The sequence below is a fragment of the Martes martes genome (genome assembly GCF_963455335.1).
Source record: "Martes martes genome assembly, chromosome: X".
Classification (NCBI taxonomy): Eukaryota; Metazoa; Chordata; class Mammalia; order Carnivora; family Mustelidae; genus Martes; species Martes martes.
Genome location: NC_137897.1, coordinates 56,169,743 through 56,192,381, shown reverse-complemented (window position 1 = coordinate 56,192,381; position 22,639 = coordinate 56,169,743). Strand labels below are relative to the sequence as shown.

At 42.7% G+C, this 22,639-nt stretch overlaps 1 protein-coding gene across 4 annotated transcripts in view; it reads right to left on the bottom strand.

Annotated features, from left to right (window-relative positions):
* Positions 1-1,219: 1,219 nt before the first annotated feature.
* TAF1 (TATA-box binding protein associated factor 1) overlaps positions 1,220-22,639 on the bottom strand; it is a 75,732-nt gene continuing 54,312 nt past the window's right edge. For 3 of the 4 annotated variants that reach the window (XM_080831194.1, XM_080831195.1, XM_080831196.1), the window contains exons 33-38: positions 12,585-12,652; positions 12,045-12,161; positions 8,356-8,481; positions 6,987-7,143; positions 5,732-5,909; positions 1,220-3,102 (exon numbers count right to left, since the gene is read on the bottom strand). In XM_080831194.1, coding sequence (XP_080687320.1) covers positions 2,883-3,102; positions 5,732-5,909; positions 6,987-7,143; positions 8,356-8,481; positions 12,045-12,161; positions 12,585-12,652 — 866 coding nt within the window. In that variant the 3' untranslated portion in view covers positions 1,220-2,882. Of the gene's footprint in view, positions 3,103-5,731; positions 5,910-6,986; positions 7,144-7,411; positions 7,514-8,355; positions 8,482-12,044; positions 12,162-12,584; positions 12,653-22,639 lie in introns of all 4 variants that reach the window. The other variant, XM_080831197.1, reaches the window with a different exon arrangement.

Here is a 22,639-nt window from a genome sequence, read left to right as displayed (position 1 = left end):
CTCACTCCTCTACAACTGCTTCTGCTAGCTAAGGCCACCAGGGACCTCCTAGGTGACAAAACCCAAGGCTCTCTCCCTCAGGCTTCCTTTTACTCTACTGCTCCGTGGCAACCATGTTGTATTTTTGCGGGGGGCGGGGGAGTGGTTTGTCTTAAAACTCCTTCTTTGGTCTGAGAAATACCACTTTTCTGGGTTTGCTTCTATTTCTGGCCACCTCCAAATATTGGTTTTCACCAGGATTCTGTCCTCCATGCTCTTTTGACGACACGTTTTCTGGCCGATTGCACCTGCTCCTGAGGTTACACAAATCCTAGGCTTTCCACCTATTGCCCTTTCAATTTCCATGCTTCCAACCAAATGCAGCTATTTCTCCTACCTTCCAACCGCAGCCTGTGAACAGCATCACCACTGACCCGGTCACCTAGGTCAGAAACCTAGGGTCTGCTCTTTCACCTTCCATCATCCAATCAATCAGTCACCAAAGTGTACCTCTCATCACATCCCTACTGCCCAAGCCTCGGCCAGCTTGAGTCTGCCTCCTCTCATCTGGCACCACCCTCTTCCCCAGTCGGTCCGTTTTCGAAGTGCGGCCAGCACGTTCTCTCTAAAACGAGCACTGATCGTGAGTACGGTCCTCACCATCTGACATATGGTCCATCTGTTCCACCTATCCAGAACTACTCGGTCTATGAAGGGGCTGGGTAATTCCACACCCTCTGTCAAGAAGGCCCTCCTCCCTCCCCTTCCCTCTGTCTGGCAAACTATCTACTTTTCAAGATCCATCTCAAAGTTCTCCCCTATGAAACCTTCACATCCTTACTCCATAAGCAGAGTTGGTAACTCCTTCCTCTCAGCACAGATCCTTGTCAAGTATGTATTGCAAAGAGTACATTTTATTAAACTTATTGACATGTCTCTCCCTCTCATTCCTGCCCTTAAAGTTCCCTGCAATCAGAAACTAGACCTTACTTTTATATCAGCATCCAACAGACTGCTTGATAAAAGCTGAATGAACAAATGAATGAGTACCATGCACCCACCCAGTCTCCCAAACCCAAATTCTGAAAGCACCTTCCATCCCATTCCTCCTTTTCCACCCCCAAATGCCAGTCGGTCAAGTCCTATTGATTCTACCTGCTGAAGATCTCTCAAATTCACGCCCCTCAGCCCTAGACTGACTAGATTTGCTCCCCTCCAAACCATTCTCCACACTACTGCTGGGTATTTTAAAAAGATTCTTTTTATTACAAAAATAGTACATACTTGTAAAAAGTTTCAAACGATACAGAAATAAAAGCACAATACATTCCCAGTATACACACAACCACATAGCCCCCTCCCCTCCGATCCCATTTCCCAGAGGTTATCATGTGAACAGTTCAGCATATATCCCTTCAGACCTTTTCCTCTGCATATACAAGTATATACACACATATAAATATACACACGTGGTTTTGTCTTTTACAAAAGCGGGGTCAAACTTGTCTGTTACATAGGATTCTTCAATGTCTTTCATTCCACATATAGAAAATTTCTAACACACAAATCTGATGCAATCATTCTACTAGTGCTCCTCATTTCCTATAATAATTACAGTTCGCACCCATTAGCATCGAGGGTACGTTTCCTGCCAGTCTTTTCCGTCTTGTCTCCAGGCACTCCAGCATTAAAGGACTGGAGCACAAACCACCTCCACCCCTTTCTGGAACAAGGGAGGCAGGCACACACACGCACAGATCGGGAACACACCCTGCTATCATTAGCAGAGACAGCAGGTTACACTCTGCCTGGACTTTTCCATCTGGCAGCTCCTACTCGTTCTTCAACAGTCAGCTTATAAATTACCTCTAGGAAGACCTCCCTGACTTTTTCAGACACAGTCACTCCTCTGTTTTCCCCTCTATTTTACATTTAGCGTCTTCATTGCGCTTAGCTCACAGCACCATGGTAATGATTTAAGAAACAAGTTTTTAATTCTACTCCCCCTCTCCCAAATCGAGGGCGAGCTCTATAGGTAAAAGCTGTGTGTCTTATTTACTTTTGCACCCCAAGGATCTGATTGAGTGCTTACTACAGAGCAGATGGTCAAAAAACAAGTCTTTCGAGGATGATATGATTATAGGAACATTTCCTGAGCACCTACAATGCACAGAACCATATCCTAGGCATGAAAAAAAAAAAAAAAGACGACACACAGTGTTTGCCCTAAAGACCTTACCATTTTCCTACCTTGTCCCTTGGGGATGACGGGCACAGAACACATTCACATAACAACATACCATTTCTGACATACAGGCTGCTTGAAAGACTGATAGCCATTTTCCCCAAATCCATTTAGGGACAAGGCATTGTATAATCAAATAAATAAAGTAATGGGCAGTTTGTCCAATAGGTTTATGTGGTTACTGGGGCACAGAGTCGAGCAGAACGCAATTCTCTGTCCCAGTAAGGGGGCTGTCACCTGTTCCAGCCTGCAAATTAGAAAACTGAGATGATAACATGCTTGGAAAATGTCTAATACACCAAGAGGACAACAAGAGAAATTTGTTAGTCCTTTCATCATTTCTCCTCCTTCCCTGGGAAAAAGTGATACCAAGAGCAGTAAGTGGAGCTAAAGGAGGGCACTGGAGAAAGAGAAGACTGCTCTCCTTTTGTTAGTGGTACGGGAAAAGGGGTTGCTTGGTTTTCAATCAAAGTGTGACACTGCCCCAGGAAGATCAGAGGAGGTGATTTATTACCATTTATGTACTATTTCTTAAAGGCTAAGGCGTTAGTCAATCTCGTGATTTCAGGATCAGACTCTATACAGTTATGAACATTATGGAAGGTGAGCCACCTAGGCTGGAGAACAGGGAAGGCTAAAGGGAGGCCCAAAGGAAGCCTCATTCATCAGAGTCCAAGTCACTGTCCCCAGCAATGGAGTGGAAATCCTCACTGTCCTCCTCGTCCTCTGACAGGTGGACCTGGCTTAGTACGCTGGGGCCAGAGCGCTGCTCTTCCTCCTCATCTTCTTCCTCCTCTGATACCTCATACCCACCGATGCTGCTGAAGCTTGTGTCTTGGGTGTTCGACTTGGGATCAGGCTCCTCATAGCTCCCATAACTGAGAAGAGAAACAGGCCATCTCTCAAGCTCAGGCACCATCCTGTTCTTGGGGCCACCACGGGATCAGCCCATCTCATCTCCCCTGGACACCAAAATGACTTGTTCTGGACTATTCTATAGGTCCCCGACAGGAAAATGATCCTGTGCAAAACATCAACCTGCCAACTTCACATTCACAAAAACCCGAATGAAAGAAGCTCCCCTAATCCCTGAACACCATACGGCCAGCTGGCATGGCCATAAATGCTCGGACAGCCTCAGAGTTTCCTCTCTCACTTACAGCCTCACTAGTCTACAGATCTAATTAGTCAACGGTCCTGAAGATGCTACTTCTTCAATATATCTTGTCTCTGTCCCTCTTTTCCATCTCTACTCTGCCTGCCTTAGCTCAGTCCTTTGCTATCTCTGGCCTGCACCGCTGAAATAAATCTCCATGCCACTAGTCCTGCTCTCCTCCAGTTCATTCTTCACACTTCTGCCACAGTGCTCTTTATTTTTTGTTTCTTTATTCTTAATTTTGCTAAAAAAAAAAAAACCAAAAAAAACAAAACCAAAAAACCCCCCAAAACCCACCATACACACAATGCATGTTCACTGTTTTGTTTTTTTAAATAAAATATACGCCAGGAAAAAAATCACCAGTAACTCCACTACCCAGAGATAATCTCCTGGTATATGATCATCTTAATTTTTTTTCTATGCACTGAATTTAGATGCTTAAACATTTTTTACTTTACAAAATTGGAATACTTCAGGATTCTGCTTTTCTCACTGATTGTAATGAACATCCTTCCATGTCAATAAACACACATCTATAGCATCCTTTCAACTGCTATATGGTACTCCACTATATGGCCATCACATGATTGATAATAACTGTTTCTCATTGGGACACTGAAGCAGTCTCCAATATTCCCCATACTGAAAAACAATACTGTGATTAAACTCCTTGTACAAACGTCTTGATGAAGGTGTTTTATTATTGCTACAGAATAATTTCCTAGACATGGAATTTTGGGGGGCTAAGGGGGATGCAGATTTTTTAAGTTTTTGGTTTTAACGATAAATCGCTATGCCTCTCTCCTACCCACTCGTTTCATCAATTCACATCACCAGCAGTCATTGGAGAATGTCTTTTTCCTCACACCTTCCCAACACTGGACATTATCATTCATTTTAATCTTTGTTAATCTTGTAGGTAAAAATACTGCATTTCATTGTTTTATTGCCTTCCTTTAATTCCTAGGGGAATTATTTTTTCATGTATTTATTGGCAATGTACATTTCTTTTCAGGTACAGAACACTCTTTGCAAAAATGTAGATCTGCTCATACCTCTCATTCAATGTCTGCCCTGAACTTTCAGGCCCTTCACGATTTGGTCCTTACCTACCTCTGTAAATCGTCTCTATCACACGGATCATGGATCAAAAGCTCCGACCACACCAAGCTGCCTGCACGTGCTAGAACTGTTTAGTGCCTCATAACGCTGTTCTTGCTCTCCGAAGTGCCCTTCGCTTTCTTCCTTGTCTAGCTAATTCCTCATCTGAGTTAGTTTGGTTTCCTTCTGCAAGCAGCTCCCCCACCCCACTCCTACCCAAGTCCCAGAAAACCCCTGCGGTTGCCTATCAGAACACTTTCCATGTCACACTATGATCGTCTATTAACCTGTTCTAGGTTTCCCACTACACTGAGCTCCTTGAAGGAAGGGACCGCACCTTAGTTGCTTTTGAACTTGTGATAAACATTTGCTTAAGGAGTACATAAAGACTCTAACTGCTTGCTGGACATGTGTGGTTAGATGTATCTGATGTACCTGAAATCTAACATGTCCAAAGACAAATTCATTTTTTCCGCCTTTCCCACCTCATTGAATACCTGCTCTTTCCACTTCCCTCTCAGTGACATTCCCGTTCATTTTATGTCTGTATCTCCCAAATCTAACTGATCCTCTAAATAGCTCTTAAATATGTCCCTTCCTTTCCCCACTTCTAACAGATCCCATTTGAAATCCTTACCATTACCCTAGAGTTACTAAACATAAAAATCCGACATTACTTCTTTCTCCTTGAAGTGACAATTCCTATTACCCAAGCTCCAAGTGTCTTAACATGTCATGTAAGGTCCGCAACGATAAAATGCCCTGTTGCTTCCGGAGCCACAACTCCCCACAACCTCCCTTCACCCTGGAACATTCTTTGGTATATTTCTGTGCCTTTGGATGTACTGTTCTGTCTCTAAGGGTCTCCTCACCTCCTGCCACTTTTCTACTTAGCAGACTCCTATTCGGCCTTACTGCCAGGTCCATGTTCCCTCATCTTCCATGCTTTCCCTGCTCCCTCCAAGCAGAGGGAGATACCCCCTCCTCAGCGGCAACTTGGCACTCTGCACTCAGCACACTGTACTTGCAATGATTCTGTTTGTTATCGGTCTCTTCCACCGGACTGTGAGCTCCTCGAGGGCAGGATATGGCTTGTTCCTCTGTGTCCCCCAAGGGCCCGGCACAATGCCTGGCCCTAGAGGGAGCTGTGGAAACGTTTGATGGATGAAAGTAATCTGAGGCTGGGCCCTCTGCCATCACAGCTGGGCCCTGAGGCCACAGCCCTGGAGCGTGTTGCTGCCGATTACCTGATGTTGCTGTCCTCCAAACCATGAGAAGCCTCCCCACCATCTCCATCATAGGACATCATGCTTTCTTCATTTTCCATGCCCATCCTTGTGTTCTCCTGAAGCATGCGGGGCTGTTTGGGTCTTATCCCACTGGATCCCACATCAGAGTCGCTTCCGCTTTCACTCAGCTGGATAGCTGTGAAAAGAGGACGGTCCTGAGATAAGCTGGACAGAACTGCCATCTTTGGCTTGGTCTTTCCAAACCAGTTCCTGCCCTCCATCTACACAGGCACCCTGTCTGGACTCCTCACTTCGGAGGGGGGCCTCAGGCCAACATCAGCAAGACCACAGTTTGGAAACAGAACCCAAATAACCACTTTCTTTTCTCATCTCAGTCCAGTCTTGTTTTCCCCCCAATCCTCTCCTGTACTTTTCCCTGCCATTGCCATTAATTGACAAATAAACTAAGTAGGATCTTTTTTTTTTTAACTGAAGGATAGTTGATGTACAATGTTATTAGTTTCAGGATTACAACACAGTGGTTTGGCAATACATACAGCACTGCACGCTATGCTTACTGCAAACGTAGCTACCATCCGTCAACGTGCAATACTATTACAATATCACGGACTACATTCCATATGCTGTGCTTTTTATTCCCGTGGCTTATTCATTCCGTAACTGGAAGCCTAGATCTCCCTCTCCCCTTCACACCCATCTGCCCAACCCCCCCACCCCGCCGTACTCTGGAAACCATCAGTTTGTTCTCCATACTTAGGGGTCTGTTTCTGCTTTGTTCAGTTTTTTAGATCCCACATATGAGTGAAATCATGTGGTATTTTGTCTTTCTCTGACTGACTTATTTACCTCAACGTTATACCCTCTAGGTCCATCCATGTCACCACAAATGCCAGGATCTCATTCTTTCTTACGGCTGAGTAAAGCAGGATCTTATTTCCTTATCCCCCTCTCACTTCCCTATTATAAACACAACACCTCTTTCCTCTTCTTTATCAAATATTCAAGTCAAAGATGCTACTGAGGCATTGCCTCTTCCACAATCACCTTTTGAACTTCTATGTTACATTTCTTTACCTCCTCAAAGGCTGATGAAGGTCCTCATCCCATGAGCACTCAGGACTCTGGGTCTATTAATGAGACTTCAAGAAAAAAAGCAGTTTCTGGTAAAAGCACATGTGGCCCAGAGTTTCCTATCCAGTCCTCAGGGCGCTATGGTGAGCTACCTAGGACAGAAGCCACGGACAAGACTTACCAGAGAAAGGATTGTCTCCTTCTTCGTCACTCCCGGCATCTTCCTCATCATCTTCTCCTTCAGACATAAGCAAGTCTTCGTATAGGACACTGGCTTGAGGCTGCTGCACGGCTCCTTCCTCTTCATCGGCAAGATCGCCATCTGCATCTTCGCCTTCCTGAATGAGACCAGTTGGGGTCAAAGTCCCATCAATCAACCAAGTAAGAGACCAGAAGCCACCACCAGCACCCCCCTTGCTGCCTCACAAGAAGGTAAGTAACTGTGGTGGATGAATTCGTTTAGCTAATTTTCCAAGGATTAAAGTCTGATTGGGCCTCACTACGGACTCTCTGATATCAGCTTGGGATTTGGCCTGCCCTGTGCTAGTGGGGCTCCTATCGTACGAGGGTGTAACGTAACCATAAGCCTTCTGTAAGCATACTCACTGGGGCTGGAGTCTTAGGTTTCCCATCCTCCTCCTCATCATCATACCCTTCAATATCTACATCAGAGTCTTCCTCGCCCAGCCTACCTCGGCCCTGGTGCATCTGAGTAAGGAACACAAACAGCACATCATTGAGGGACGTGCCTGTAGGAGGAGTTAACCACGGGCTCTTACCCAGGCCGGATGCTCCTCCCTGACATCCCAGCCAACCCCACAGCTAGTGGGGGCTGTTTACACAGCTCAAGGCATGTGTGCTTTTTCCCATTCTTTGGAAATCACTGGTAGAGTTAAAAAAACAAAAACAAAAACAACAAACCAACAAGAAACAAAAAACCCGAATAGGAAGGTCCTTGGTCTGCTCTTGCTGTATCATCACAAGGAGACTCTTCCTTCCTAACCCAAGCTTTCCTTAGCTTCCGTTAGGACTCTTCGGGATAGAAAAACTCTCCTGGGTTTTGTACTCTCCAGTGGAAGCCTGACTGAGAGCAGCTGATAGGATTTTTGGCTTCAGATCAGGAGCATCTTCGGGCACTCTAGAACAGGCCAATTTTTAAAAATTTAATTTAATTTTATAAATAATTTTAACTTAGATTACAGCATCCATACAGTACAGTAGCAGGGCCAATTATTTTGAACTCTGTCCCTGAATACAATTGGTCTTTCTAGTCACCTGTGAGGTTGCTCTGATGCCTCATACACTTTTCATACTTGTGCCTTCCCTGAGGTGCTGTTGTGCCTGACTCTGCCCATCAGGACAGACAGAAGACAATGCCGGTCATGTGACCTGCCACCAACCCACCTCGAAAACCCATTTCTAAGCCTTCGTGCCCAGGGCCAAAGGGGCCCGATCAGTCATGATGCATGTCACGTATCAACATCATCACTCTCCCACTCCCCACACCAAAGCACATTACCAATGCGGCAACGAGAAGGAGAACATCCTACCTGCGTCACCTGCTTCTCTGGAGAGGCAGCGGGAATATCCAGGACAGACATACTGCTCTCATCTTGAAATACAGAAGCATCTCGAGACATACTGAGGGACGTGTTGGTGTCATACAAATCAGGAGGCTGCGGCACAAATGTACAACTTAGCTTCTGTTTAGGAAAGGGAGTGAGAAATCCAGAACTCCCCTTTAGAGCACTCACTGTAGAAAAAGTTCATGCAGAGCAATCCATTTAAAGAGAAACAGTTTGACACAGCTTTATGGGCAGGTTTTGGGGAATCCTACAGATGTTTGCTCATTCTAGCAGAGAGGAATCTGATGTTTGACTCAGATCAGAAGCCTGAAGCAGAAAAGCATCAGAGCTGTGGGATAATTCTATGTCCTGACAGTCTTTCTGGTCAATAACCTAGTGTCTTCTAAGCCTTGTCTTATTGTTGGCAGGCCTAGGGCTTCATACCTGTGCAATTTTGATTGTTTGGTTTAGAGGCCTCTAATAGGAAATTGCATAAAGGAATTCCAATTCCAACAAGAGCATGTAGTGGGTTAATAGTTTGTGAGCTCATCAGAGGATGCTATGAGGCAAAATGGTGTGGTAAAACAAAACAAAACAAAACAAAACAATATGGGCTTTGGAACAAAATACCCTGGGTTTGAGTCCTCGCTCCACCACTTGCTAGCTGAGTAACTAACAAACTATTTAATCACTCTAAGCCTTGGTTTCCTCAATTATAAAAAATGGATGATAATGTCTGCCTCTCGAGGCTGTTGGGAAAAGGAAGATAATTTGTAATTCAATAAATTATAGATCCTTTCCCTCTTCCCTCTCCTGAAGAGATGAGGAATTTAGCAAATGGACTTTTCAGTGACAGGAGGGCAGCAGGAACTGATAAAGAACAGGCTGGAGAAGTAGGAAAGCATTCTCTATAACTCTGGGGGGTAGAAATATAATGTAGCTATTTAAAAACCATGTTTTCAAAGACGTATGAGGTAAAATGTCCATAACATAATGTGAAGTGAAAACAGTAAGACACAAAATCATACTGACCAATTTCACTTTAAAAGTGTCTACATACCCTGGTGTGCACATATGCATGTGCGTGAACATGTGTACGTGCGTGCGTGCGCACACACACACACACACACACACACCACAGATTTGAAAGAAACACACCAAAATGTTCACAGTGGCTGGTTCTTTTGGACTGGTGGACTTAACTCTAGGTAACTTATTTTTCCTTTTTTTTTTTTTAAAGATTTTATTTATTGGGGCGCCTGGGTGGCTCAGTGGGTTAAGCCACTGCCTTCGGCTCAGGTCATGGTCTCAGGGTCCTGGGATCGAGCCCCACATCCGGCTCTCTGCTCAGCAGGGAGCCTGCTTCCCTTCCTCTCTCTCTGCCTGCCTCTCGGCCTACTTGTGATCTCTCTCTCTCTGTCAAATAAATAAATAAAATATTTTTTAAAAAGATTTTATTTATTTATTTGACAGACACAGCAAGAGAGGGAACAGAAGCAGGGGGAGTGGGAGAGGGAGAAGCAGGCTCCCTGCTGAGCAGGGAGCCCGATGCGGGGCTTGATCTCAGGACCCTGGGATCATGACCCGAGCTGAAGGCAGCTGCTTAATGACTGAGCCACCCAGGCACCCCTTATTTCTCCTTTGTATTTCCCAATGAACCCCACATATATGTTACTTTGTCGGGTGTTTTTAAAAGCAAACAAGCAAGGATGACTGAAGAGGGTTTTGGAAAAAGAGGTAATACACAATTTAAAGCACTATAGAGTAGGTAAACTAGTAGTTGAACAGAAGAGAAAATCAGGGAATGAGGAGCTAGTGGGAAACTGCAAAGTGAGCAATTTTAGATCAAGTGTTAGGTGCAATGTAGGGTGTAATTCAAGCCTGGTGGGAACAGCTGAGTGAAAACGCGGTATTGACTACCACTGTTTAGGGCTGGAAGTAAAGTAAGATTACTGTTATGTTTCCATACAACCAGAATTATGACAAACCCTTTGATAACACTGGGTTGGAAAGTAGTGATGAATAAGGACAATCACTCAGAGGCATCATCCTCAGGCTGAGAGAAAACACATGGGGCTTACTGTTTCACAGTGTGCACATACGAGTGAAGGCAACGATGAGAGGGTGAACTGGAATAATGAAGAGGTGCTATCTGCACCCTGCTCTTCGCAGGGAACCCTCTAACTGTACCAAACAACAGCAACTGCTCAGAAGGGAGAATAGTTGCCAGGCTTTCCTCAGCCACCTGAGACAGTATGGGAGGAGCAGGAAAGAAAGGAAGATAACCTCTGGGTCTAAGGCGTTGACTCACCAAAGGACTAGGTTTATGCTGTCATAGATCAGAGCTAAGCAGGTGCTGCTCAGTGGCGAGACTCTTCTGAGAAGTGATGGCTAAAACCCAGGCTTTAACTTACCAGAAAGGACCTTGTGGGAGCTGTGGGCGTATAAGCAAAAAGGGCCTTTCTGGGCAACATCACTCACCCAAGCCCCCCGGACCCAATCTGCCCACATACTCCAAGAGCCTTTCCTTGTTCTGGGCCTGGAAGTAGTATCTTAGGGCTCTTTATACTTGGCCCTTCAGTAACCTAGGTTTTGGGGTGAGAGAGAGTAAAAGATAGATAGGGAGAGTGCATGAAATATAAACAGCAATAATTCAACAGAGATCATACAGGCAGCAGTATCAGTTCAGAGCAGAATGAAAAAAAGTTTTCCAGTGGGAATTGGGAGAATTCTGCATTAAAATATTTGGTGAAATTTGAAAGGAAGTCTGAGAACTTTGCAGACAATTTTCATACAGACAAGGAAACATTTATTGTCCTACGTGCCAGGCAAATTAACTCATTTAATGTTTATAATAATCTTGAAAAGTACATTTTACAGAAAAGGAGACTGAGAGCATTTAAGCTAACTTCCCAAGTTCACAAAGCTAGGTAAGAGGAGAGCTAAGATTCAAACCCAGGCCTGTTTTATTGCCAAAATTCATACTTCCCACTTTACCATAGTGCCTTCAACACAGAAACCAAGCACCAGCTATATTCTGTTAAGTCCTAGTCTTCAAATATGGAAACGTATGCTTATGTTCCAATATATTAAAGTGACAGAACACAAAGACTAAACATTTCCTTTTAATCCTGCTCCCTACTCTTGTGACATGTAACTTTAAGAACATTATAAATGTTACCTGTCCTCATTTACAAGTAGAGGGAGTCAATCCAGGAAAATGGGTGACATCTGAGCTACACTGAGACACATCTGAAGGAATGAGTAATCGGACATCTATGAGGAACAATGTGGCCAATGCCTTTAATTGAGAATTCTAACCTCTAGGGATACCCTAGAACCCCAATTCATGGGCAAGGGAACTCCAGAGACTCAAGAGGATACCTATGGCCATAGCAGTCAGGAATCTAGTATTCCTAAACACTGCCCAAACAACTAAGACCCCACCCCACTCATTCATCCCACACCTGCTTCTTCTGGATTCAACGAGGCCACCAAGACCCATGGCCCTCACTCACCTTAGCCTTTGAGAAGACAAGAAAGCACACGAAAGGCATATGAAGAGGAAGGACAGAGAAGAAGGGTATCTCAGTAAACATATCTGTTAACATGCTCCCAATTCCCCCAAACCAATAAGAAAACTCTAAGAGGCAGTTCCTAGTCTTCAGACTTACCTGAGGTGTATAAGGCCCTGGGGTCATTGGGTCCAAGCTTTCTAATTCTGCTTCCTCCAAAGCTGCTTCCTTAGCTGTACAAATATCCTTCTCAAGTTGAGTCAAATGCTCATCATACTGAGAAATAAAGAAAATTAGTGAATTCACTGAATGTAGGTTTTAAGCACTGAAGGTGCCTGGCTGGCTGTCGGTAGAGCATCCGACTGTTGATCTCAGAGTTGTGAGTCTGAGCCCCACGATGGGTGTGGAGCCTACTTAGTAAACAAAGTAAAATAAAGGTAAACAAAGCAGACCAAAAAAATCCCTGTCTTCATGGAGCTTCTTCTAGTGACAGGTCACATATCATAATTAAAGTAAATAATCATATAGTTTGTTAAAAACGTTTAGCACCAGCTAGGAAAATAAAGCAGGAAAGGAAATGAGGGATATGGGGTGGGAGGTTACATATGAAAATGAGATAGGCAGGGAAGACTTCCACCCAAGGGAACAAAGATATTCCAGAATGCTACATCCCAAGAAGACCTCCTCTTTACCACCTACCTCAGTCAGTGTCTGGTAACAGACATTTACAATCTCCTGAGCAGTCTTAGTATACTGACTTTCAGGCCCTACAAAAGAAAAAAGAAAAATGCCATGACTTTTGCAGACTTCAGTTCCATAAATTTACTTCTGTCACCAGCAGTAGTGTCCCATGTTACCCTAGACCCGAAAAACTGTGCCCCGGCTTCATCTTGGACTCTTGCTCTACTTTTGGAGGTGGAGAAGTTTAAACACATACAAAAACAGAGACAATATGATGAACTTCCATTTACCCATTACCCAGCTTCAATGATTGTCAATACATGGTCAATCCTGTTTCACTTACACCTCAACTTTTACACTCCTCCCAAATTATTCTGAAGCAAATTCCAGCATTGATTCATTTATCTCACCCGTAATTATTTTAAAACCTATGTGTCTCTGAGGACTCTTCTAAAAAATAACTACACATGATCATGGTAGATACGTATCATTATACATATCTACCCACAGAACGTACACCAAGAATGAGCCCTAATGTAAACTATGGGCTTTGGGCCATTGTGATGTGTCAGTGTAGGTTTATCAAATGTGACAAACGCACCACCTGCTAGGGGATGTTGATAATGGGAGAAGCTATGCGCGTGTGGAGGTGGGGGGGTCTATGAGAACCCTGTATCTTCCACTCAACTGTTCCCTGAACTGCTCTAAAAAATTGAATATATATATGTACATATATATATATTTTCACACCAGACCAGCTATATTACATCTGAAAGAATTAACAATAATTGTGTAATATTATTAAATAGCCAGTCAACATTTAAATTCACCAATTGTTTCATAAAGTTTCCTTCACATTTGCCTTCTTTGAATCATAATCCAAATCAATTCTACACACCGCTCTGAGACACTTTTACCTATCAAGTGATTCTTTTTTTTTTTTTTTAAGATTTTATTTATTCGACAGACAGAGATCACAAGTAGGCAGAGAGGCAGGCGGCGGGGGGGTGGGGAGCAGGCTCTCTGCCGAGCAGAGAGCCCGATGCGGGGCTCAAACCCAGGACCCCGGGATCATGACCTGAGCCGAAGGCAGAGGCTTTAACCCACTGAGCCACCCAGGCACCCCTATTAAGTGATTCTTAACTAGCCAATACTGTTCCCGATACAGTCTTTGTCATAAGCTGCAGACGGGTGGCTGGCAAGTCAATCCAGTTTTGTCTGGCCCACATAAAAAAATCACTGCAGTCTGTAAAGTCAGACTGAGCAGTATACCCATAACATATACACTTTTTTGTGTATAAATTATACCTCAATAAAAAGTTTTCAGGAAAATCTTCATTGGTTGACAACATTTAGTTAACTGAGAAATTCCATATAAAAACCCAAATATCTGGCTTCTCTTTAAAAAGATGTGGTAACACAGAGTCATCATCTCCACAAAGCACCGATGGGCTGGAGCTGAGGAGCAGCTGCCCCTTTTATTTTATTTTTTTTTTAAAGATTTTGTTTATTTATTTGACAGACAGAGATCACAAGTAGGAAGAGAGGCAGGCAGAGAGAAGAGAGGGGGAAGCAGGCTCCCCGCGGAGCAGAGAGCACGATGCGGGGCTCGATCCCAGGACCCTGGGATCATGACCTGAGCCGAAGGCAGAGGCTTTAACCCGCTGAGCCACCCAGGCGCCCCGAAGCTGCCCCTTTTAGATAAGGCGTGTGTTTTGCAGGCTATCGTCCTCCCTACCAGGTCTGCTTAACTCATTTTTGCCTGGACCCTGAAGGCATTTGAGTTTTTAATCCCTGACTTTAATGTTCTTTAATATTCTGGTCATTCATCCATGCATTCGTTCCTTTTTTTTTTTTTAAAGATTTTATTTATTTAACAGACAGAAATCACAAGTAGGCAGAGAGGCAGGCAGAGAGAGAGAGGGGAAGCAGGCTCCCCGCTGAGCAGAGAGCCCAATGCGGGGCTCAATCCCAATACCCTGGGATCATGACCTGAGCCAAGAGCAGAGGCCCAACCCACTGAGCCACCCAGGCACCCCTCACCCATGTATTCATTCTTTTTTTTTAAGATTTTATTTATTTATTTGACAGACAGAGATCACAAGTAGGCAGAGAGAGAGGAGGAAGCAGGCTCCCCGCCGAGCAGAGCCAGATATGGGGCTTGATCCCAGGACCCTGAGATCATGACCTGAGCCGAAGGCAGAGGCTTAACCCACTGAGCCACCCAGGTGCCCCACCCGTGCATTCATTCTTAAAACATTTTTGAGTACCTTCTGTGTGCCAGGCAGAAAGGAGAACGATATAGACCACATCCTCAAGAAGCTTATGGTCTCGTCCAGTGAGACAGACTATAAACAAATAGGGCAATATAATGAAGGGGAAAAATTCATACAGAGTTCAGTAGAGGCACAGAGGAAGAAGTGGCCAATTCTGGGAAGTGAGAGGGAAAAAGGATTTAGGAAAGGCTTCATAGAGGAGGTGATCCCTGAATTAGACCTACTATTTATTAGGATGCACAGGATAAAAAATATACTATATATATATGTGCCACTTTCACGCCAGACCTAATCTGGTTATTACAAGCTATTATATGAACAACAAAGTCTCTTTCAGTTAAAACCTCAGATAGGACATCTGTTCTTTCAAAGAGGCAATAAAAGTGGTATCCTCACACAAGCTGACCATGCCAAACACAAACAAACCAGAAAGAAAACACAAACCAGAAAGAAAACAAAGTCAACCATCAAGATATTCAGGACACATATAAAGACAGCCAGAGCTGGCTCACCATCAAGAACAGTTTGAGTGATAAGAAGACTGCAGCTCAAGTTTCCAGAGTTCTAATCTCCTAGGGCCACCAGTAGGTTGGTCCTCAAAATACTGATAGGAGACAGACCGCAGACGTTATCAGAAAGCTTGTTCATGTTGAGAGTAACGTGTGACACTAGGGCAAATAGGCTGTACACAGTCTATAGGCCTCCCTCATCAAGCCAATATGTCAGCTTCTTCGGGTACAGTGACTCTTCTACTTACGGGGACTTGCCATGTGGCTGTAATTCCAGCCTATAATTGAAGAATTTAGACCTTACTTGAATTGGTTTTGAAACCTAAACCTAAACTAATCCTTTAACATCTCACTGCTCTCATTTAAAACACAGGGAAGGGGTACCTGGGTGGCTCAGTGGGTTGGGCCTCTGCCTTCGGCTCAGGTCATGATCTCAGGGTGGTGGGATCGAGCCCCGCGTCGGGCTCTCTGCTCAGCGGGGAGCCTGCTTCCCCCTCTCTCTCTGCCTGCCTCTCTGCCTGCTTGTGATCTCTCTCTGTCAAAATAAATAAATAAAATCTTAAAAAAAGTAAAACACAGGGAAAAGTGTTTTCTACATCTGCACAATTTTCTCTCTTAACCATTTTGAAGACGGGACCTCTTCCTTCCCCATTTTCTTTGCAACATGCAACTCTAGAGAAACACCTGCTAATAATAACCCAGAATATATTATAAAAAACACACTTGGGGCGCCTGGGTGACTCAGTTGGTTAAGCAACTGCCTTCGGCTCAGGTCTCGAACCTGGGGTCCCAGGATGGAGTCCCAGATCCGGCTCCCTGCTCAGCAGGGAATCTGCCTCTCCCTCTGACCCTCTCCTCTCATGCTCTCTCTCAACTTTCTCTCTCTCTCTCTCAAATAAACACATAAAAGATCTTAAGAAAAAACACTTAAAAAAAAGGCACTATTTACAAAAGCTGATACTACCTGTTCATGTGTTTGGATTACTAGTTGTTTGTGTCCTCCCTTTTTTTTTTTAAGCTTTTATTTATTTATTTGAGAGAGAGAGAGAGAGAGAGAAATCGAGATCACAAGTAGGCAGAGAAGCAGGCAGAGGGGGAGGGGGACGCAGGCTCCCTGCTGAGCAGAGAGCCCAATGTGGGGCTCGATTCCAGGACCCTGGGACCATGACCTGAGCCAAAGGCAGAAGCTTAACCCACTGAGCCACCCAGGTAGCCCTATGTCCTCCATTTTTTAAAAGATTTTATTTATTTATTTGACAGAGAGAGGGAGAACACAAGTAGGCAGAGAGGCAGGCGGGTGGGGGTGGGGAGCAGGCTTCCTGATGAGCAGAGAGCCTGATGTGGGGCCTGATCCCAGGACCCTGAGATTATGACTTCAGCCGAATGCAGAGGCTCAACCCACTGAGCCACCCAGGCACCCCTGTGTCCTCCATTTTTAACAGTGTGTGCCCTCAAGAGCTACAGAGGGTTTAGCTATTTAACTCTGTTACTCTACTATATGCAAAGCAGTTTTGAAGTACTCTTTTTTTTAATGATTTTTTTAAAAGATTTTATTTATTTGACAGAGAGAGAGAGATCACAAGTAGGCAAAGAGAGAGAGGGGGAAGCAGGCTCCCTGCTGAGCAGAGAGCCCAATGCAGGGCTCGATCCCACCACCCTGAGATCATGACCTGAGCCAAAGGCAGAGGCTTATTAACCCACTGAGCCACCCAGGTACCCCAACTGAAGTACTTTTAACAAAAGTTTTTTGTTTTGTTACATGTGGAACCTAAAAAAAAAAACAAAACAAATGAACAAGCAAACAAAAAACAGACTCTTAAATACAGAGAATGAACCAGAGGGGAGGTAGGTGGGAGCATGGGCAAAAGAAGGGAAGGGGATTAAGAGGTACAAACTTCTAGTTATAAAATAAGTAAGTCACAGAAATGAAAAATATGGCACAGAGAATACAGTCAATAATATTGTAATACCATAAGCTGACAGACATGACTACACCTACTGCAGTGAGCATAGTATAATGTATAGAATTGTCAAACCCCTATGTACACCTGAAACTAACGTAACATTGTATGTCAATACACTTCAATAAATACATAAATAAATGTACACCCCCCTCAAAAAGGGAAAAGATACCCGATGTTTTCTTATCCCAGGAATTCCTGAATGGGGTGGTAATGAGAGAAAGAGATCCATGAATGTCCTGAAACTGTAAAGAAAATTCTGTATGTGGTAACAGTTTTCGAGGTGGAAAATCCATGGCTTTTCCTGAGACTCTCAAAGGAGTCTATAACCACACCACTTCCACACAGAAAACTAAAATTAATTTTTGAAAAAGTGATTTCCAAAACAACACAAAAACGAACATGAAAGATAAAACCCTCTATGAATTATCACTGTGCCCTACAGGAGAATAAGCTACCCATTTACAAAAAGAAATATTTTTCCAAATATACTTTGCTTTTTCTCTCTCCTTATTAAATCAGCAATGCAACTGCAAATGTCTTGTCAAGGAAATCAATTTATACTTTGTCTTATTCCAAATAAGGATTGGTAGCAACCTACAGAATCACACAAAATTCAAACCCAAATGTCCTTAAATAGTGGTAATTCCAACGACAGCTTTGGAAAGCTGATTTCCCACCCAAATCAAGAACATTCTTTTTGTCATTTCTAGGTTAATTTACCTCTTTAGTGATGTGATAAGAAAGTTACAAGCTTCACGGAAGGACGTTTGTGATCACTCTTAAGTTCACATTTCCTTTGAGAATCTTTCCACCATAACTAAAAATAACCTTCCTCCTAAGAACATGAGTACTCTGCCAAAACAAGCATAAAGCATTATCTTGACAGTGAATGGTGCAGGGGGACGTCTATGTGTTCCAATGTGAATCATTAAAATTAAAAAATCAAATCAAACCCCAGTATCAGTAGAAAGCGTCTTTAAAAAAATCAGTGTCAGTGAACCATGAGAAACTATGGACTCTGAAAAACAACCTGAGGATTTTGAAGGGCTGGGGGGTGGGAGGTTGGGGGAGCCAGGTGGTGGGTATTAAGGAGGGCACGTATTGCATGGAGCACTGGGTGTGGTGCAAAAACAATGAATACTGTTACGCTGAAAAGAAATTAAAAAAAAAAATCAGTGTCAGATTTAAAAAGAGAAAGAGAGGGAAAAAATCCACACAGCTAATTCCTAAAGAAACTACACGTAGTCTGCAGATCCCAAAGACAGTAAGCTTGAACTCTCAATTCTTAGATATTTATCTCAAACTAGGTCTAGAAAGGTAAAAAGAGAAGTTAATCTAATCTTTCAGACTATAGCTAGGCTCTTTACATTATGTAGAATGTGGATCGAATGCAAATTAAGATGTTTGGTTTCTAAGATAACAGGTCTGATCTATCAAACCAGAGTAACAGAATCTTACTCAGAATCTGGATTAGAAACTCAAGAAGCTAGAAACTATCCAGAGGGGAACTGGGGTAATAAATCTCACTGGGCAAGGGTAGGATTTATATTCAGAACCTATCTGACAAAAAGTCCTAAAGAACCTGAAAATGCAGCCACTCGGAAAACAGTACAGAGATTCCTCAGAAATTTAAAAATACAGTAACCCTACAACCCAGCAACTGCACTAGGTATTTACCCAAAGGATACACAGTGAGTCAAAGGGGCATGGGCACCCTGATGTTTACAGCAGCAATGTCCACAATAGCCAAAAATGGAAAGATCTCAGATGTCCATCGACGGATGAATGGATGAAAAAGAGGTTGTGTGGGTATGTGTGGGTGTGTACACACACACACACACACACACAAATATTACTCAGCCATCAAAAAGAACGAACTCTTGCCATTTCCAACAACAGGGATGGAACTAGAGGGTATTATACTAAGTGAAAGAAGTCAGAGAAAGACAAATACTGTATGATTTCATTCATTCGTGGAATTTAAGAAACAAAACAGATGAATATAAGGGAAGGGAAGGAAAAATTAAAATAAGACCAAAACAGAGAAAGACAAACCATAAGAGACTCTTAACCATAGGAAACAAACTGAAGCTTGCTGGAGGGGAGATGAGTAGGGGTGTGGGATTACTGCGTGGTGGGCATTAAGGAGGGTACCTAATGGAACAAGCAGTGGGTATTATACGCAACTGATGAGTCACTAAATTCTACCTCAAACTAATAATACACTATATGTTAATTTAAAAAAAAGAACCTGAAAACACTTTTTTCTTTCCCAAATAACCAACCATTCCACTCAGCAACTTAAAAATACATATACAGCCTTGGCTAAATAAACACAGTCACCTCATGTCTGTACAACTAGCGGAAAATGACAACACAGCAACTTCAAAACACCTTTGCCTGCAGAGTAGAATTTGAAATTCACAATAGGCCTCTTACTATAAGCCAAGTAAAGCACCAGGCTCTGGTGATACAAAGGTAAAAATTTAAAAAAAAAAACAGAAAAACAGGTCCTTGTACTTGATGCCTTTAATGGGCTCAGGAAGATCATACAAACACACAATTTCAATACCATACAAAGTACTAAGGGACTGTACAGAAAGTAGCAATGTGTCAGAGAACAGATCCATGTTAAAGAACACTTCATTAAAATTGTTCTCATCAAGTCAACAGTGATATGCTAACTGCCAAATCCGGTGAACATTTTTCATACTTGACCTCAGAAGACCCGTGTCATATATTTTTTTTAGAGATTTTATTTATTTATTTGACAGACAGATCACAAGTAGGCAGAGAGGCAGGCAGAGAGAGAAGGGAGGAAGCAGGCTCCCTGCTGAGCAGAGAGCCCGATGCGGGGCTCGATCCCAGGATGCTGGGATCATGACCTGAGCTGAAGGCAGCGGCTTTAACCCACTGAGCCACCCAGGCGCCCCTACCTGTGTCATATTTGCAACTGGTATTTGCTTCTTCCCTATTTAAAACTCCAATCCCATGGCCTCTGGAGCACCATTCTCCACTCCTTCCTGGTACTGAACCTCTACCTTCAGCCATTAGTTCGTTCAGCAGATATATACTGAGCATCTACTATGTGCCAAACACTACCCTGAACACTAAAGATGTAAGACAGACACGATTCCTGCCTTCAGGAAGGCTACAACAATCACTTATTAGACGAAGGCCACCAAGTCTACCTGTGGCCATTAATCTTCCTATACTCTTGGCCCGACTTTACTGATGCCAACTACAACAGCTTATAAAGAATAACCATGGTATCCCTCATGCTAAGGTTTTGTTTGGTTTCTCCTGGCACCACAGAGGTGCCTTGAAAATATATTACAGAAACTCCAGAGCTGAAAGCAAGCCCATTTTTTCCTTCTGTCTCCTTTTTCTTTTAATAAATAATAACCTTTATTTTCCCCAGTGATATTTTTTAAATGTGGACTTTGTTGTAGCCTTAATATATTCTGCTGCATATTTGCTTATTGGCATAATATACTATCTCACTCATACAAGTATGAGATTTCAGTAAGGTGCTGCTTATACCAGGTTGCTGTATCACTATCTACTTGCTCAATACAGTACATAAGAGAAGAGGGCTAGCAAGTTATGGACATCATATGTCTACTCCCTACCACATATAAGTAGAAACTGAATTCTGGAACAAAGAAAGCAGCAGTCTCATAAAAATGAAAAATCAGTTACCACTGCACAATCTCCCTCGACTTCAGCCATAGTATTTTTTTTTTAAGTGGAAAGCCATTCTAGATGTTTATTGCAGAAGCATTCATAATGACATTCTTTGAGCTCTTTTTTCTTTGAGTCACATATGAACAGATTTTACTTAAACAAGATCACATACATGAATGAAAATTGTCCATAACACATTATCAAGTGAAAAAAAGAAAACTGCAGAACGGAATGTAAATATATGATTTCTTTTGTCAAAAAAAGGAAAAAGTATATGGTATGTATAGAAAAAGGTCCATGCTTCATCCCAAACCTGACAGTGGCCACCCTGGAAATGGGATGGGAAAAGGAGAAAGACAGGAAGATTTTTCCTTTTCATTTAATACAATTCTGTATGGCTTGATTTTTTTTTTGAAACAAGCATGTAGGGGCACCTGGGTGGCTCAGTGGGTTAGAGCCTCTGCCTTCGGCTCAGGTCATGATCCCAGGGTCCTGGGATCAAGCCCCGCATCGGGCTCTCTGCTCAGAGGGGAGCCTGCTTCCTCCCCGCTCTCTCTCTCTCTGCCTGCCTGTCTACTTGTGATCTCTGTCTGTCAAATAAATAAAATCTTAAAAAAAAAAAAAAAAAAAAAAGAAACAAGCATGTAAAATTTTTTAAGATGGAAAAGTTTAGTTTAAGTTATATACTTAAATTTTACAGAAATAATTTCATCGACAAAGATTTTTAAACATTGCTAATTCCCGAGGTTTAAAAATCTTTGTTGATGAAATAAAAAAAAAAATCATTTCCCATCCCATTTCCAGAGTGGCCACTGTCAGGTTTGGGATGAAGCATGGACCTTTTTCTATACATACCATATACTTTTTTCTTTTTTTGACGAAAGAATTTTTTTTATTTTTTATTTTTTTATTTTTATTTATTTATTTATTTATTTTTTATTTTTTATTTTATTTAGATATATGTATCTTAATTTACTTAACTATCCCCTTATTGGGTATTTAAAGTATTTCTATAATGCTGGCTTGTGAACAGCTTTTCACTATTTTTATATTTCATTGATATCATTGTGGATTTATAGGAGTATTTTTGTAGGAAATTTTGATCTGTGTTCTAAAATTGCCTGGGCGTCTCAGTGGGTTAAAGCCTCTGCCTTCGGCTCAGGTCATGATCTCAGGGTCCTGGCATTGAGCCCTGCATCCGGCTCTCTGCTCAGCAGGGAGTCTGCTTCCCCCCTCTCTCTCTGCCTGCCTCTCTGCCTACTTGTGATCTCTCTCTCTCTGCCAAATAAATTTTTAAAAATGTTTAAAAAATTGTGTTCTAAAAATCTGTACACCTATTTATAGTGAAAAACAACAGTGAAGAGAATGCCTGTTTGCCTTTGACCTGTCTGTCAAATAAATAAAATCTTTTAAAAAAAAGGTAAAAGAATAAGAAAACCATTTATAAAAAGATTTAAATGAGAGGAATCACTCTACCTGATGACAAGACTTACTATACATAGCTACAATAATCGTCGTACTGTGCAGAGGGATAGATACGTAGATCAGTGGAACAAAATAGACCTGGAAATAGATGTATACACTCAACTGATTCTTGACAAAGGTGCTCAAAGCAATTCAATGGAGAAAGGATAGCC